At 43.8% G+C, this 18890-nt stretch overlaps 1 protein-coding gene across 3 annotated transcripts in view; it reads left to right on the top strand.

The window, feature by feature from the left end:
- The window catches only part of AMOTL1 (angiomotin like 1), a 144492-nt gene that overhangs the window by 17289 nt on the left and 108313 nt on the right, over positions 1 to 18890 (top strand). For all 3 annotated transcript variants that reach the window (XM_016206775.2, XM_016206778.2, XM_016206777.2), the window contains one exon: positions 8721 to 8856. In XM_016206775.2, coding sequence (XP_016062261.2) covers positions 8772 to 8856 — 85 coding nt within the window. In that variant the 5' untranslated portion in view covers positions 8721 to 8771. The remainder of the gene's footprint in view (positions 1 to 8720; positions 8857 to 18890) is intronic.

The raw sequence follows: 18890 nt of genomic DNA, 5'->3' as shown, positions 1-18890 counted from the left end.
AGATTTAAACTAATAAAACATTTTGATTAATAAACACTCATCAATAGAATCCCCATCAGCCTCACTCCCTAGAAGTAACTATTATGGTTTCTTGTGTGCTCTTCCATTGTCTATGCTAATGCAAGTATACATGTACATATATGTGCAGATATACATATATGTTTACTGATGAGTGAGACTTACTTTTGACTTTGGATCATTCTCCACTTTGTATTTATTCTTTAAAATACAAATATGTAATTCTTTTGTAATTAAAAAAAAAAGTATACTTTTTCTGCTAGAAACCCAAGCCTGTAACAAGGGCATATTCTGTGTATCAATCTTTCTCAGTGCAGACTGTGGTTGCACATTAGAATTACTTGGAGAGCTTTTAAGAAATGCAGATGGCCAGGCCCTGTCTGGGAGAGAGTTTGGGCATCAGCATGTTTTAAAAGTGCCCCCGGAGGCTCTAATGTGCAGTCATGGCTGAGATCCACTGCTATAAATGGTGCAAGCAAGGCTTCAAAGAGTCCCCAGAACGCCACTGTGATGAGGTCTTTTCAGAGGAATTACTCAGGAATGCAACTCAAAGTGGCCCATCACTTCCCTGTCGGGCTCAGGGTTGGCATGGCAATGAGTGTAGACGAGGTCCAGAGGGGAGTGGTGGAAAAGACCTTCACTCGAATGTGTGTGAAAGCGTCCATCTCTGTGACAGGCCTTTTTGCTGAAAGGCACAGCTCCCTTAGGCTCCCTCAGAACAGAAGGGATTCTTGTAAACTGGTCGTGACCGAAAGAGATACGGGAATGTCATGGAAAACCAGAAAGAGCAAAACAGCTGTGCCCCCGGAGCCCGCAGCGTGGCTGGTACTGGGAGAGTCCAACAGGCTCCGGGAACCAGGGTTATTCGGAGACCTTCCCAGAGGAGGCCTTCAAAATTCTCTCATCTGGAGACCTGCTGTGTCAAAATAAAGTGGCCTTGGGAAAGCTGATCTGGGAAACAGAGTGAAGAGGAACATAAAGAAGCCCGAAGACTGACTGGAAACCCAGTATTATTGCTGCTCTTTCTGCTTCTTGTGTGTCTTCTCCTGATGGGATTTAAACCTAGATCTGCCCCCATCAGCTGACGGATTCTGCCTCTGTATTCCTGACAGAGGATCTGCCTGGCCTGGCTGGTCCATGTGGTCTGTCCTTACTGGGGTGGGATTTTCCAGCCCAGGTGACAACATCAATGGGTGGAATGGTTCCTAGAGTCATGTGCCCACTCTTGGCCTCCTAGAGAGGTCGTGGGGAGAAGTGGGCGCATAAAGCTGCCCTGGGATTGCAGGAGGAAGGTGCGCTAAGGCAGTTTCCCTTAGAATGGGAGAGTGGACAGTACAGCCACCACGATTAACCTGGCCGGGGGACCCCTAAGTCAGCGCTCCGGGATGTTGAATTGGGGGATGTTTGCAGTGCAGTCTGAAGCTGCCTAAACTCAAGCAGAGATGCTAAGGGGAAACCTGTCAGGAATGTACAGACCTGCATTGTGAACATCTCTGGAGGTCCTTTCTGGCCCTATGAATTTGGGCTTTTAAAAGATGGTAAGGAGGTCAGGAGAATGGAATTCACTTTCCCCTGGGATCACATCTGTGCCAGGTGGCTATCGAGCACTTGAGGTGTGGCTTCTACAAAATGCCATGTGCTGTGAGTGAAAACACGCACCGGGTTTTAAAGCATTAGTGTGGGGGAACAAATCGAACATTCTCATTACTAATTTGTATATTGATTATATGTTAAAACACTGTTTTGGATATAGCGGATTAACTAAAATATATTATTAAAATTACTTTCACCTGTATTACTTTTTTAAAAAAATGTGGCTATTTTGAAATTATTCATGAGGCTCATATTCTCTCTCTCCTGGACAGCTGGGTTAGATGGTGACTATTTCCCCCTGCACAGGTGTGGCTGTGAGATCTGCGTGCGAACAGCAGCCCTTTGCTGCGGGGTGCACGTCAGCATCCTATTCTTGGTTCATAATCAGAGCCCTGGCAGCTTATCTCACTCTGGCTCTTTGTCTCTTTGCCTCGTAGGCTGCAGCCCAGCTCCTTGTCTCTAGTAGAACCACTTACTCCTCTCCTGCGGTTTCCCAGCGTCCACACGCAGGCCGCCTTGGTTACAGCTCTGCCTCAGCAAGTCCTTACAGAACTTTCTCTGCCTCTTTGCCTCTGCTACTCTTTCCTGCCTAGTTTCCCCCCTTCCTTCCTAGGACTGGCATGCAGCCAATTGGTCGTGTTTGCACTCTTACTCAGTTTTCACAGGTCCTTTTCTGGGGAAGTGTGTTCTAGCCGGCAGCCTTCCTTTGGGGGCAAGCGGCTGCTTCCTAATGCCTCGTCACAGTTCATACTGTTTCCACATGGAATGACGTTTGCAGATGGGACGGACTCTCACTGCCAGAAGTGTATCTACTTTAAGAGTTAATCATGATGATAATAAAAACAACTGCTATTGCCACTTATTGGATTTTATTACTGGCCAGAGTCTATACCACGTACATTACAGATCTTTGCAACAGCCCCACAAAAGCCTGTGTTATGATCCCCTATTACAGATAGGCCCCTATTGCAGATATACCTTGCTCACAGGTCACTGCTAGGAAATGGTGGACCTGGGATTTAAATCTAGATCTGCTCCCAAAGTCCTTGCTCTAACCCACTACATTTATACTGCTTCCCACATGCTATCTCCTCCCACATACCCTGTCACCTCCCAAGTTGGGGAACTCCAAGTTGCAATTCAGTGCTGAATAGCAAGTGATATCTACAAGCAAATTTACTGAATGATAACAGTGCTATGCATTGTGCACTGTTTTGATGATTTCCCAGCTGACATTTGGCACTCACAAAACTCTGTTAAAGATGGAATAAAGGACTCTATGAGCCCTACTTCACCCACCAGAAAAACTGAGCTGCAAGGAGATGAAGTGATTTGTCCAGGGTCACTAAGTTAGGAAATGATCCTAAGCCAGGTGAGAACCCAGTTTTTTATATATATAACATATAATATATAAATAAAAAATATAAAATATATATATATGTTTTTTCTTTTTCTTTGCTCATCCATGTATACATGGGCATTATGCTGCCTGGATGGCAGAGTATGGCAACAAAGCTTTTGTTATGATTGCTGATTTCACTCTGAGCTATGTGAAGTTTGCAGGTACAAACTCGTCTGAGTTTCTCAGCTGTAGGTATGCCAATCTCATTCATTCAGTAAGCATGGCCTGACCCCAAGGCAGGCCAGGAATTGTGTGGGAACTGGAGGGTGTCCTGAGGAGACCACCTTCCAATGGACACGACGGTCACTTTGCAAAGAGAATATTACTATCCAATGGAAAAGAGGCATCTTAATGGAATATAAAAAGTTCTGAGAAACACAAAGGGAGAAGGAAATAACTGTGCCTGGGGAAGTTTCACGGTGGAGGTGACTTCTGAGCTTGGCCTCAAATGGACTAACTTGGAAATGAAAAGCCTGCATCACTGAGAATTCTGCAAAGAACCTCATAATTTTATAACTTCATCAGATTTCCTAAAAATAGGCTTGTTGGCCCAGCTTCTTGGAGAGTCATAGCATAAATTATTTACTGGAATACTTAAAATATTAACATCAATAAATCCTTCTCACAGGTAGTATTTAAGTATAGGCTGGGTGGGCATATAGGGGAATCATACATAATTCAAGGGTTGGACTGAAGGCCCTATGGTCCCTTCAAATTTCTTGACTCTGTTATTTGCAAATCCTTGGTCTACCTTGTGCATGCCTCATGCTTGCATTTACTACATTCTTCTGTAATGATATGTTCAGATATGTGACTTCTACACAAGGTTGAAAACTCCACAGAGAAAGGGCAATATTTATCCTTTTATATCCCAAGCATTTAGCACAGAGACTAGTATGTAGGAGACGCTAAGTAAATATTTATCAAATGAATGAATGAATTCATTTTGTATACTTATATATCTCTCTTTATGTTTATGCATATCTTGATTTATAGTATAAGTTATCGGGAAATGGACTTGCTTGTTATAAGGGTGTTCATATTCCTGAGAACCCATGGTTGCTTGAGTATCTGAATGATGACATATGTTTTTAAATTCCCCAAACATGGCACTTCTGGTTAACTAATTCTTTCTCTACAGATGGAGCTCTATCATGGCAGTTAAGGCAGAATCAAAATATGGCCAGGATTTTTCTGCATTTGTATCCCTAAATCAAGCCCCCTCTATCAGAAATGCCCTGGAGGTGTTGGTTAGAGGTCGAGGGGCACCCTGGTTCATTAGGTGGGCAGGTGTCTCCTGTGTAGTCTCATCCCAAGCTTGGGGAGGGAGGCAGGTGTATGAGGGGGTTCTAGCGGCATGCTGGGCCGAGAAGCAGGTATGCAAACTGAAGTGGGAGCCTGAGTGGGAGACTCTCAGCAAGTTCGACTGGCTGAGAAGGTCAGAATGAGGTCAAGAAGCAGAGGCAGATAGGGTACATTTTCTAGGTGGAGAAATTTCCAAAGAAGCAGAGGAGGAGGGTGAGGCTGCAAAGAGAATACTTTCCAAATGGATATGCTAAGCCTAGATAGGCTTGTGCCAAACTCCATTATTTACTCATATAGTCATTTATTCAACAAGCATATATTGAGTACTTACCTTGTGACAACCACTGTGTAAATGCTAGGGATACAAATATGTGGGATCTCTGCTCTCAAATACATAGGCTATAGACTAAACTCCAGAGACATATTAGCAGGCAATCACAGCACAACGCGATACAAGGTGTAATGGGTAAGCACGGGGAATCTGAGGGGAACGCATGGCCATATCTAAGATGAGATGTGGATGGTAAGTTGTACTTAGCGCTGTGAGGCAGGAAGAGCAGTCTCGTCAGAACCCCAGGAATTGCTGAATATACAAAAGCCCAAACAGGGTTGCTTCCTCAGGGGTTGCAAATACTTCGCTCTCATTGGACCTTAGATGCCATGGTAAGTGGTCCCGACTGTCTCTTGAGAATGGTGACTCATTGGAGTATTTTAATCAAGAAGTGATGTGATCAGATTTGTGTTTTAAAATATTACTACAGCCAAGTGTGGAGAATGGGTTGGAAGAAAGGGAGACCAAAGCCCCACTGAAGTTTTTGCAGGACCTCACTGAGAGGTGATAGTGGCTGAAGTAAGGCTGAGACAATGAGAACAGAAAGAAGCGGATACATTCTAGAGGCATTTGAAAGTTAAAATGGACAAGGTGTGGTGACTGTTTGGATGTGACATGGAGTCAGTCAATCAAGGATGGCCGGCCAGTTTCTGGCTCAAACAGCTGGGCGGATGGCTCAGTCTAGAGGCAACTCTGAAAAGAGAGAAAGATGTCTCAGTTTAAGGAGAGTTCTGGTCTTCAGAGAGCCGTAGAGCTAAACCTCTTTAAGTCCAAAGATCCAGTCAGGTTCATACCACTCTCTCAGGGTAGACAGGTCTTTTTTAGGAACTTAATGGTATCTAATATCTGACTAAGGTGTTTATTTACTGGTTATTATCATTTATTCACTCATTCGATCAACCTATATTTATTAAATATCAATTATGTATTAATAATGCCCCAGTATTCCATAGATCCCAGTGTCCAACTATGCATGTGGCTTAGTTCTGCTCTCTCCCTCTCTATTCCCTCCTTTTCTGCTATTTATTTTATTTTCAGCTTTATTGTGCTATATTAGACAAATAACATTTTAAGATATTTGAAGTGTACTTCGTGATAATTTGATGTATGTATTCATTGTGAGGTGATTCCTCCCATCTAGCGAACACATCCATCACCTCTCTTATTTATTTATTTTTGACAAACATTTAATTTCTACTCTTTTAACAAATTTCAGTTATATAATACAGTGTTATCAACTATAGTCACCATGTTATACATTAGCTCCTCGGAACTTATTTATCTTATAGCCAAAAGTATGTACACTTTTACCACCCTCTCCCTATTTCCCCCACTTGGCAACCACTTTTCTACCCTCTGTTTCTTTGAGTTTTGTTATTTTTTTTCTCTTTAAAGAGTCTATATGTAAGTGATGCCATGCAGTATGTCTTTTCTGTCTAGCTTATTTCCCTTAGCCCTCCAGGCCCAAATAGCAGGATTGCCTTTTTTCTTGTGGCTGAACAATATTCCACTGCGTGTGTGTGTGTAAATATAACATCTTAGCCACTCAGCTGTTAACAAGACGCTCAGGTCATTTCCATATCTTGGTTACTGTGAATAATGCAGCAGTGAACATGGGAGTACAGATATCTCTTCCAAAAAGTGCTTCTCAAAGTCAGAATTATAGCTGTAAGTTTTCAGTACGCTTTCCCACCCCTGCACCCCACCTTGTTGTGCACAGAATTATTTGAGCTGCTTTAGGGAAAGGTATTTCCTCACTTCCTATTCCCATGGTGGCATTCATTTTTCCTCTCTTTCGTTTCATCATGGACTTAGTCACTGACAGAGTTTTGATTTGGATAAAAGTTAAACACATTATAGAAAACCCTGGACACTTGCTTCACAAGACCAGAGGCCTGGGAAGTGTTTTCTAGGCTCCGGGGTTTCGTGAGCCGCTCTGGGGCTTCCTGCGGCCTCCGTGACAGTGTTAGAGTTTTGGTATCCGATGTGATTGATCAGTCTTCCTCGAAATACTTGTGTTTGATGCGATTTCATTTCACGTTTTGTGCTTGGCTTTCCCAAGCTGAGGTGTGAAATTCAGGCAACGGAGAAATCAGCAGGGTGTGCGGGTTGAAGTAAAGAAAATGCTCATCGTGAGTCTATGTGGTTCAGCCGAATAAAATAAAATGCGTGGATGTGAGGCCTAACCTCCCACACCCAGAAGGTAACATAATGCAAATCTGCTTCCTGGGGCCAGTGGGTGCCTAGGCCACTGGGCCAAGAAGGATGGGAAGTCTACTTTGAAAACCACTCTCCGATTAATCAGTAAAGCTCTATTTTTGTCAAACAAAGCTCTTGGAATCTCACTTCTCAAGGATACTGCAAGGATTAATGAAATGGTTTTGAGTGACCAGTCTATTGTAAATAAATGTTGCTCTTAAGGATGTAGTATTATCGTTAATGTTATTTCATAATTGATGAAGATACAAGATGTTAAATAGTTAGTTCATTTGATTAAATGATGATACCAGTATGACCCTGGCCCAAGATTGGATTTCTATTCCAGACATGTTTTCACTTTTGCACAGAAAAGGTTTTCTTCCAATGGCAGATTACCTCCGGCCTCAATCAGCCACCTCTCACTGCTGAGGCTCATGTCTCAGTTTGCTAATGCATAAGTAATGTATATTTCTCAGCCCACTGATGTGGGCGGGCAGGTTGTCTTTGTATGTAAAAGCATATTATTATAGGCTGCAAGCCTTGAAAACTTAAACAGCCTTTGACAACATCTAGTCCTAATTTCTTAGGACTAGAAACCACTTCTTAGAGTAAGTGGTTTGTCCAAAGTCACCCAGTTAGTGCCAAAGTCAGGGTTAAAATCAGGATTTATTGAAAAATCCAATGTTTTCACCATGGTATTGTGTCATATCCATTCTGGTCTAGGATTCCTTTCTAAAACTTGCAGTGTTTGAATTGAACACAAATCCCTCGTGAGCCAGTACCCAATACAGTGCAGTATAATCTTTGGTACCTTCTGATACTATACTGGAGACTTTTGGTCCTGTGTTACAACTCCCAAGAGCACTACACTTCTCCGGGCAGATGGCCAAAAAGCAACAAGTCTGTCTGCCACTTCTGCAGCTGGGCAGCCACGCAGGAGCCTGCAGAGCAACTCTCAGCAGCATTCTGGAGACAAAGTCAAGCCAGGTCCTCTGATTTCAACAAATGATAATGGCTGCCCATCGTAATTAGGCTACAGGATTTCTTCCATGTGGATGTTCCACTCGCTGCTTTTGCTGATTAGGTCAATCAGTCATGTTCAATTATTCAGCCACATCCCTTGGACAACTTGCTACCCACAGAGCATTATGAAGATCTCTTTGTAATGTGGGCAGAAGTTTGGCCATGAGTTGCAGTCATCCCAGGTGCAGTTTATAGGTAGACATTCCCCAGGCTGGACTTCTTGGGGGCAGCAAGCGAGGTATCCTTTTCAGGAGAGCCAAGGGCCTCTGTGACCTGTGACTTTTTATCATAGTTTTCAAAAGAAAATGCAAAATTAGTCTGCGTGGGATTTCCCTTTAAAAAAATATTATGTATATTTTCAGACTATAAAGAGGATGCATGTTTATAGTGGAAAGTGCAGAAAATTACAAAGAAAAGGAAAAGCACTCATATTTCCGATACAATGGTAGCTATTTCCAACTTTTCAGTTCAATTTTTTTTTCCAGTCTGTTTTCCAAGCATATATAGTATATACCTACTTATTTTTATGAAATCGAGACCCCACTGTATCTGACCCTCAAATTCTAGGAGTCTAAAAAATATGCAGAACTGAACAGTAAATTCCTTGTTCAAAACCTGGCTTGCAATAGTTGCTCAGTTTAACAATATACATTTGTTAACTCATGGAGAGAGAAACCATGGTTCCTGGACTTGAGCAGCCCCATTGAAAGACCTCACACTCAGGCCATGCCCAAATCTTGACAACAATGCTTGCACGTTAAAGAAACTTAATAAACTAGAAACCAACTACTTTCCTTAAGGGCATCAGTAGTCACTCATCTCCATTTTTCTGTTCATTATTTATTTCAGGAGATTTCATTTGATGTGAGAGCTGCATATAACACGAGACTTGCTGGAAGCATGGATCTCAGTGAAAAATGGCCTTTGGAGGAAGGAGCCTGGTTGTCTCATGCTGGAATTCATCATTTCGCCAACACCAGAGGGGGTATGGCTGCTTTTGATGTCCTTAATACACGTGGTGCTCTCTCCTCAACTCCTGCACTCATTGTGTCAACCCAGCTGTGCTCAGTCGGTGCCCAGGGCTGTTTGTCATTTCAAAAGCAGCTAGTAGAGAGGAGGGGTCGGGACTTTGGAGTCAGGCAGACCTGGTTCAGATGCTAAATATTTTCCTTACAGGCTATGTGGCCTCGAGAAAAATCTATCGTGTCCTCAGCTCTAACGTGAGAGTAAGAGTGCCTACTTCATAGGGCTCTGATAGAGACCACGAGTAATGTAAGCTAGGGTTCATGAACCCTAGCCAGGTGGGATGTTAGTCACATATCTTTGAGCTCCTAATCTGTGTCAGGTACTTTGCTCCTGCTTGTCTCCCCTCCCCTCCCCTCCCCTCCCCTCCCCTCCCCTCCCCTCCCCTCCCCTCCCCTCCCCTCCCCTCCCCTCCCCCCCCCCTCCCCTCCCCTCTCCTCTCTTCTCCCCAGCCCCGCAAGAATTAACCTTGAGGATAATACAACCAGTATAAACAGAGTAAGTTAGCTTCCCCTTCCCTTTTTTTCTTTGTCCTAGCATCTAATTATTGCAACTCGCCATTAAATGATGGGGATGTTGTTACTGTCCTGGAGTGGAGCATAAATGTAAGAACCATAGCCCTGACACAGAGCTGTGGTCCTCTGCCAGGTCTAAGAGTTCAACCTTCCACCATCGCCCCAAATTAACAGAGATCTACTTTGGTGGCAGAAGCCAGTCTGTGGATCTGGAGAGATCAAGCCCACAGAGGTTAACACATTCACATGATGTTTTTTGTGAGGATGTGCTTCCCATTTGTTTGTTTATCCATTCACTCGATAAATATTGAGTATCCACTATGTGCCAAGCACTGGGAATACAAGAGAAGGTGAGGTAGACATATAGGTCACCAGACTACTCTCCTGCTGTGCCTCATCTCTAAAATGGGGTAACTTATACAGCAATGAGCATTTACTGAGCCCCTGCACTGGGTCAGCTACATCCTTCAGCCAAGACTACTCCACACAATGGGAGATTCCCCAAAGGGAAGGTCAACACTCAGTGAGAGGAAGCTCGGCTGCAGTCCAGCCAAAAACCAACAACTCTTCACTCCTGTGCCCTGTCACACTGCCACCCTAGACACTTTTTTTCGAGGTCCTTAAGCCAGTATCTCCTCACTGTCTATGGAATAAAGTTGAACCTCCTCAGCTCAGCACACAGCCCTTCCTGATCTGACCTTTGTCTGCCTCCCTAAACTAATCCTCTGTTGCTCATCACTAAAAACAAACCCCTTCCTCATCACTGTATTGACCTACCTGTGGACCCTGAAGTATTTCAAGCTCTCACACAACTGTGAGCCTTTGCAAAGGAGGCCATTACTACTTGCCTTCTACTTGGCCAGGCCCTACTCATCTTTGAAGCTTCAGTGTAAGTCATTTATACCGAGATCCCTTCCTGCTGCTGCCACCTACCTACCCCCATCCTGGTCTGAATAACAGGTCTCCAGTGTTGCCACAGAACTTGCAGATTCCTGTGTCACAGCGCTTACCACGCTGAATTGTGATTGTCTATAATCTAGGCAGCCTGTGAGCCATATGACTGGTTTCATTCTCCTTCGCAGCCCTTTCACAAGTAGCTTGTCAAAGACTTGATGTATATTTGCTAACTGGTGGCTTGATGAATGAATGGATCAATGAATGAATGAATTAGGGGTAGGCCCACATCCTCTGCACATCTCTGCTTTCACTAAGAGCCTTTTTGACTGTGGTTGCACAACTGCTCCTGGCACACCGCCTCACCTCGCCTTACTTTCAGAGCATCGGTAGCATTTCATTCAATGCCACAGGCTTGTGCACCAAAGTTGGAAGGCAGAGGAGAGAAAGGAAGTAGGTGCGGTCTGTCTGTCAGTGCTTTTGTAACCTAGGCAGTACAATCATCTATCACAGAATTTTAGAACTAAAAGAAGCCTTAGGGGTCACCGTGACAAAGGGGTGGCTAGAAATTGCATGTTATAACCAGCTCCTAGCACTGCCACATCTCTCAATGAGTCCACCATGCCATGGATCTATAATCTTTGGGGCATGGCTGGCTAGTATAAGAAGAGGAACCAGACCTGTGCCGAGATCTGCCCAATGGGGAGGCACTGCTCTCAGGTAAGTAATGAGCTTCTTCAGCTGATGGGCAGCTTATCTCTGGTTGGCAACAGATACCAGGATATCTGGCCCCCAATGAGACAATCAGTCTGTGACGATGGAAGCATTCAAGGCAGAGCAGGTAGTATTGCCATAAACAGTGAAGCACTGTTAAAGGGAATCAACGTGGCTGAAATTTGAAAATCCTTGTAGAAAAGAGAGCTAGCTCTGAACAGGGCTGGAAAATTAATGTGCTGTCACAATTATCATCCAAGACCCTCCTATGGTCTCCTCAGCTAGTTCATTGCCAAGGCCTTGACCTACCTGCTTCAGAGCATCTTTCCTCCATACCCCACACCCTTGTCCCACCTCTCCCACTGCTGGCTAGTACAGTTGCTCCATCTCTGAGGCCCGATGTGGGTTAATGGGGTTGACATATCTAGTGAAGTGCTATGGAAAGTCCTGGAAGTGCCCAGGCCTTGGGGTTTTTTCTTGGCTTCATGGAGTCCTCCAAGGGTAAGGTTGTCTGCCTGGGAGGCTCCGTCATCCCGGTGAGTCACAGGCCTTGAGCTGGACCAAATCCACCCAACATCTGCTTTTGTATTATCCTCAGAGCAGCTCGGGTTGCCAGGAAGGTGGGACCGTCTCCAGGAAACTACCTGGGGAGAATCCAGGAGGTCTGGGGGTGATATAAAATTTCTGGAGGAAAGTCCCTCTGCCACTCCTGCCTCCTGCATTCCTAAAGATACCCTGAAGGACTCAGGCCAGTGGTTTTGCAAACTTATTTTTAAGGTCTGGAAGACATTTTCCAAGTGAAATCATATGTGTTGCCTGCCACACAAAACAGAAGGGGGCCCTTGTTGGGCCAGACTGTTTCTGATTGTCGCATCGCAAGCTGATGTGGCTGCTTCTTCGATTTGCCAGCTGCCACATCACCAGTGTGGGGATTGGTCCAGATGGGGAGGCCTCCACAGCCCTTCTCAGTGAATCTATAAAACACTTTTCCTGTTATAGATATGCTCACTCAGCTGTTTGGGATTCCTGCTGTCATCCACTCTCCCCAGGGGACTCAACCTGCTTAAGCTCCTGGTTAGAAGAGAGGCAGGAAGTCTGGGAAGCATAACCTGGCAGTGGGGGAAGGTGCATCTAGAAGGTCAGATTTCTAACTATGGTTAGAAAATCAGGAAGGAGCAGATTTCTCTTCTGGAATCTCTCAAGGTGAAACAGAGTTTTAACACATCAGGAAGGAAGAAAGGAACTTTTTCTGAGAGCCATCTGTGTGCCAAGCACTGCCATGGATGTTATTGCATTTTATTGAAATCCTCATTGATATCTTGTCAAGTAGTTATCATCACCATTTTGCAGATGAGGAAACTGAGTCTTGGAATGTGGCGAGATAACTAAGCCAAGCTCGTCCAGCAAAGGCTGGCAGAGCTCACATTCAAACTCAGGTCTTCATACCCCAGAGCTGTGTCCTATCCGTTTCCATTCTCTGCCAGTTTCAAAGAGCAACACTCTTGGGCATCTCTATCTTTCTGTGACGCTTGACCCTTTTTGTCTATTTCCTTTGCATAAGGTATGGTTAAAAGGACGAATAGAGCAGAATCTGTTATCCATGATCTCTGACTGGCATTTGTTTGAAACAAGTTTCATAAAGGTCTGTTCATTTTTCAGAGCAGATCACAGTCTAGGCAGGTTTGAAGACTTATCAAAGATTAGTGGCAGGATTTGGGCTGGAACCCAGGCCTCTGCTCCTCCCTCCAGTACCTATGCTGTGCTGACTGCTAAGACCTTAGCCTCCTGGAAAAACCCTTTTAATATGAAAAAAGAAGGGCCCCTGTGCAGACAAGAAGACTCTATTTCAGGCCCCCAAAAGAAGCAATTCCCTCTCAGGCCTCTGTCCAGAGTGATGGGGCGGAAAACGTGAGATCAGGGTGGTCTCTGCATCTCAGCAGAAACTCACATTCACCCTATGGATTTCTTTCTTTTGTGTTTTTTTTTTTTAAATGGTTTAATCATAAATTTCAGTTGCAGCAAATGCATTTGCACTTAGTCTTAACACAGGCTAATTTGTTTGATTTCACTCCATAGATCTGAGTGTGCATTGGAAGTGTATGATTTTCCTCTGCAGGGGCCCTTTTCTGTGTGTATTTTTGGAATGGTTCTTTATTCTGATTCTTGTCCACATACACCTTCCAGTAGCTTCTTGGCTCAGCCAGAGTTTATTTCTTTTGATGTGATGTTGAGTGAGGAGGCTTTTAAATCTTCATCTCTATTCCATAGTTGGTAATAGAAACCCTGGGGGGCTGGATGGATTCAATTTGTTTATATATTTCATAAAACACCTTGCTTTTGTTAATAGCATCTACTGCATTGGTCTTTGAAGATTTCAGAAAACATATTTAGCATTTTTACCAAAGTGAAGCCTTGGCTTCCTATCAGACTTCTATCACATCATTTCTTGGCCTGTATTGATGACGATTTTTTTTCAGGTGAGATATAGTTAACTGTTCTCTCTGTATAGCCTGTTTCTTTCTTCTGGAAGCTATAAAGCACTTAAAGTGGTTATCTGAGGCTTGAGTTTTCTTGTTTTTTTAGTCCTCACACGCTAGGAGTGAGGATATTTTTTTCCATTGATTTTTAGAGAGAGCAGAAGAGAATGGGGAGGGGGAGAGAGAGAGAAATATTGCTGTGACAGAGACACATTGATTGGTTGTCTCCTGCACACCCCCCAACGGGGGTGTGGGGATTGGACCTGCAACCCATGTGAGTGCCCTTGATGGGGAATCAAACCCCAGACCCTCTGGTGCACAGGCCGACTCTCTAACTACTGAGTCACACTGGCCAGGGCTGAGGCTTGATTTTTCTTTAAGGGAAATCAAGCAACTATGTTTTTTTGAGAAAAGAAAAAAAAAAATTAAACCCTAAGAGAAGGAGAAATGTCCTTTTGGCCAACTTCGCCCTGGAGCTAATGCTGTGAGCAATTAAGTACAAATTTCTTTTTGATGAAACCTTATGGGTTAGCCTACATTTGTCCTCGGTGTCCTCTGTTGGCTTGTCCTAAGAGGATGCAGATAAGAGGCAGGATAACAGAAGGGAGTCATGCTGTGCTCAGGCAGCCAAGGCCCCACTCTCCCCTCCTACAGCAGCCCTGCCCATGCTCCCCGGGAGAGGAGGGGAGGAGGGGTGAGCATTGCTTCCTCACTTGCTCTGTCGTTAACCAGCGAGGATCTGCAGGAGACAGGAGGCTACCTGCAGAGATGATCAAAGGGCAATATTGCCAGGGAGGGGAGGAAGGCAGAGGGAGGGCTCAGTCAACTTCTTGAAATCGGTGACCTTCTAGGGGTTGGAAAGGTTGTGTACAGATCCTAGTGGCCTCTAGCTACCATTCCAAGTTGTTATTACATTGATAAAGCCTATTGATGACATACCTTAGATGAAAAACCCTTCTCCCCATGTGGCATTTATCCCTTCACCCATTCCTTGGAGGGAGAAACCATGTCTGTGTGAGACTCATTTCCTCTTCGCTACTGACCAAGGAGCTGTGTAGCTCCTGAGGGCCCAGGAGTCAAAGCAGTCCAGAAAGGCCAGCTGAGGACAGCAACAGGGACCCTCTCTGTGGTCTTTCCTCCAAGCAGAGCCTGCAGTGAAGGCTGTCCCTGCCACCTCAGCAGCACAGGCTGGCCAGGAATGATGGTCCTCCCAGTTCCTGCACCTAAGCAGGATATTGGTGCTAGGCCTTGTGCTAGGAACTCCTCTTCCACCCCAAAAAGCATTTGGATTGTGCCCTTCGCTCTAGAAATAAAGCTAAGATTCCTTTGATCCTAGAAATACATCCAGTATTGCTATGTGACCATACTTCATTTGCCAGGGAATGAGGGTTCTGATTTTTTCAGATAACAGAAGCAGATCCCTTTAAATGCCTAAATTTAGTTCCAAATTTTGCTGTTTTCTAATAGTTGATAAGACCTTTTTTTCCTATGGCTTTTTGTACACTTCCTTGCCCTACTCAACAGAAAATAGTCACATCTCAGCTTATGACTGAAGTTGGACCAATTTTTTCTTTAGAAATGTATTGTCTTTAATTTGGAATCTATAATATGATGTCCAACTTGTTTAAAAAATTCATATATACATTTGACTATGCCTCAAGAAAATACCAAGACACATGAGAAGCTGTGGATGGTGTTTCAGTTTGGGGATGGAGACTGGGTTAGGGTGAGAAAGAGGACTTTCATTTTTCAGTTTATAACCATCTGTACTCAATATTTTTTTCCTTTACCTTAACGTATATTATTTGCTTATATAATGAAAATTAACTTAGACTTATATATTGTTATATATTATAAGATAGCATATATAATCCTCTATATTATATATATGAATATTAAAACTAAGACTTGGGTTCCCAGGCTAGCTCCCAAAAGCCCATTCAACTTATGATATAGCAGAGCAATAGTAAGAACGGACATTAGACATCAGCCCCTGTGTTATCTGCTTCTGTGGAAAACCTGAGTCCTAGGAATATTTCCTTCTTGCTGCTTTCTCTCCACATATCCCACTGTCTCATAAATACTGCCCTAGAAACAGGAGGAGGGATTCTCTCGTTCTGCCCACAGGGGCCATGGTAGCGGGAGGCTCACTATCCTCCTAGGACAGTCAAAAGAGGAACTCAAGCTTGCTGTGTGGGAGAGAAAGGAACAAATATTCACTAAGCATCCACTGTGTGCCAGGCACTGTTCTTGGTCTGTCTCATACTTTGCCTGTGTTGCTTCTCCCAGCAATCCAATGAGATAAATATTATTGTCAGGAAACTGAGGCTCTGAGAGGCTTAATACCATCCCTGAGATTTCCCCCTAACAATTGACAACCCGTAAACGGATGCACTGTCCTTTATAATTCAGTGACCCTCCAGCAGAACTATTTCTTTTTAAGATTCTTATCAAACTCAAGTATGGCTGGCACTTTGGATATTCCCCGAGGTTCAATAAAGTCCTCTGGCCTGGAATTCCTTGTTAGAAGGTGAGCGAGCTGAGGGCAGGACCCTGTTCTGATCACCTTTGTATCTGCAGTGCCTAGCAGTACCTGGGATCCTGGTAAATTCCCCATGAATGTCTGTTTGATTAACAGGAAATATTATTGTTTGCTCTGCTTCCTAAGATAGAAAAGTAGAATCATATATTTTGAAAAATTTTTCAAGAGCAAATATTGAAACAAGAAAAAGATTTTCTCATTAACCCTCAGTTGATTAGGAAATTCAAATAACTAAAGTGCTGTAAGGAAAATTCTTAACTTACGAGTCATCAGTTTATAGGAGGAACATAGGGGAGTCCACTGCAAGTTAGAACAGTTGGGGAAGCTCTGGTACCTAACTGCAGGGTGGAACATTTCTAATGCTCTTCCCACGGGGAATACCTGGTGCCAATCCCTACAACCAGCTCCATACAAGCCAACTCTTAGAACACAGGCTAAAAGTAGGGACAATATAACGTTGCCCTTAATTTGAAGTATACTCTGTAGTTTGTGACTCCTTTCAGTAATTCAGAGTTGTTAAAGAGCCCATTCTCTCAGCTGTAAAAAGAACGGCCATCCAATAATAACTAATATTTACTTGATCTGCACAATGTGACAGTCTTTCTTCTGGGAGCTCTACATGAATTAGCTTATTGCACTTTTGACCACAACCTTATGAATTAGATATGATTATTATCTCCATTTTTACAGAAAAGAGAAGATGGCAGAAATTAAATTACTAACTAATAGTGGGACTGGTATAAGAACCAAGGCCTGGGGGATCCCAAAGCCCTCTGCAGATTGTTTCTCTTAGAACACAAAAGCTCTTTGCCTCTCAATATGATGGGGAAATGGGGGAGACTGAGCCTGCAGAAAGCCCATTTGAGCCCATCCACTCATAGGGTCAGTGAGTTAAAAGCTGCTGTGAGCACCAAGCACTCACCATTGGAATTGCAAATGTCAAGGTCAGTCTTTGGAAGAGTGGTGAGCTAGAAAAGCTACTTTGGAATTGTGGTGAGCTAGAAGCTTGTTTGTCTAAGAGTAAAAGGAAGAAATAGATATACTGAGTGCAGGCAATTCTTTTGATAAATTTTGTTGCAAAGGGCAGCTGAGAATTGAGAATGGTAGTTGGAGGGAGAGGTCAAGTCAAGATAGAATTTTTTTTTAAAGATGGAAACATAGTAGCATGTCTGTATAGTGATGAGAATGATCTAGAACAGAGGAAAACAGTAATTTAGGTTGGGAGGGGAAAAAGTCCCATGAGAGGACACAGGATTTGATCCACAGCGAAGGACCTGGCCTTCAATGGAGCACAGATGGTTCGTCCACAGTAACAGGAGAGTAGGAGAATAAGTGAACCAGGCAAATGTAGAGCGATTGCTGGGCTGCATTAAGGTCCCCTTGCAGTTAGTGGTAACGAGTTGAAAATAAGACCAGGAAGCATGCTAGAATGCTTCTCCAATTACGTTTATCTGGGTGCTGGCAGAGAGAAGGTGAAGAATTAGTCTTTATCAGGGCTATGGTTTCTCCAAGGAAGTAATATAGAGAGAGGGACATAGATTTGACTATGTATATAAAAGAGAAATGATAATAATGAACCTGGGCAATTTGATTTAACTACATAACATAGAATTCTCCTAAACATTGGCTAGTACAGTTGATAATAATGAATCTGGAAACTAAGGTGGATATAGGAGGAAGAAAGGTCATGAGGAGAGAAAGGAACAGAGAAAAAGGTCATGGGAAAAGTAAATTATTGGAGTTGTTAGGGTCAAGGAGATATTGAATTAACATTATAAAGAGAATAAGCTGGTGGTAGGAGAGTGGAGTGCTTGACATTGAGAGTTTTGGATGGTGCCACTGTGAGAGCAGAGAGCCCGGGCAGTTGGAGGTCAAGGAAGGGAGAGGATGTTGAAGAGTTGAGAGACCAGAGTGTGAGAAGAATCCATTAGGTAGACTTGGAAATAAGAATTTTCATGGGAATTGTATTGAAAGAAACATTCAGATAAGAGGTTGAGGATATTGGGAATTTTGCTGGGGATGAGCCTTGACTTCCAGGGGGCAAATGAGGGGATTCTAGGAGGTGGGAGGGGAAAGAGTGGTGTGTGCAAACATTCACTCAAGCACATTCCCTTCTTGGATGTGGGAACTCACATCATGTCAGGAGTGGGATAAAAGAAGATAGAAGGGCAAGGCAGCTCAAGTGTGGCTGCTTGCCCATGAGCAATGCTGGCTAGAGTGCTTTCTTTCCGCCCGCCCTCCAAGGTAATTTGTAAACCAAAAGCTGACAGCAGAAAAGCCGGAGATGGCTGAGTGTTTGCAGAATTAGAGCACATTGGCACAGGTCCAGGGGCCCTCAGGCTGCAGCAGCTGGTGATCTGATAACTTTGAGACTATAGAAGGCCCCCAACAGGTTGCCCAGACTGTTGATTCACTGTCAGTCTCCAAGGACGGAGAAAGGAAACCATTCTTCATATTTGCCTCTATCTTCCTCTTAACCCCTCCTGCATCAGTGCGGGCTGTCTCTCTGGAGCACATCCCAAAAGCCCTGGGGGAAAATACATATTCCAACCTCCCCAGTTATTCAGGCCACTGACTAGAGAGGGTGATTCCCACACTAGGGACAAACATCACTTTAGTATAACTCCGTCTCTCAAACCATAACTTTTGTTTCTACATTATGCATTAGACACCAACCAGCTGTTTATATAGTAGAAGGAACACTGCTCTGCTCCCTTCTGACGGACAGACAGACAGACCCCATCACAATGCTGTACAGCCAGCATCCTTAAGTTACTTAACTTCTGAGGCTCAGTTTTCCTCCTTGTGAAATGGACACATTATCTCCCCTGCTTGAACCAGGTGGTGTCTAGTG

This window comes from Miniopterus natalensis, chromosome 11, assembly GCF_054644295.1.
Source record: "Miniopterus natalensis isolate mMinNat1 chromosome 11, mMinNat1.hap1, whole genome shotgun sequence".
In the NCBI taxonomy this organism is placed as follows: domain Eukaryota; kingdom Metazoa; phylum Chordata; class Mammalia; order Chiroptera; family Miniopteridae; genus Miniopterus; species Miniopterus natalensis.
Note: the sequence above shows the minus strand (reverse complement) of the source record. Positions and strands in the feature narration are given on the sequence as shown.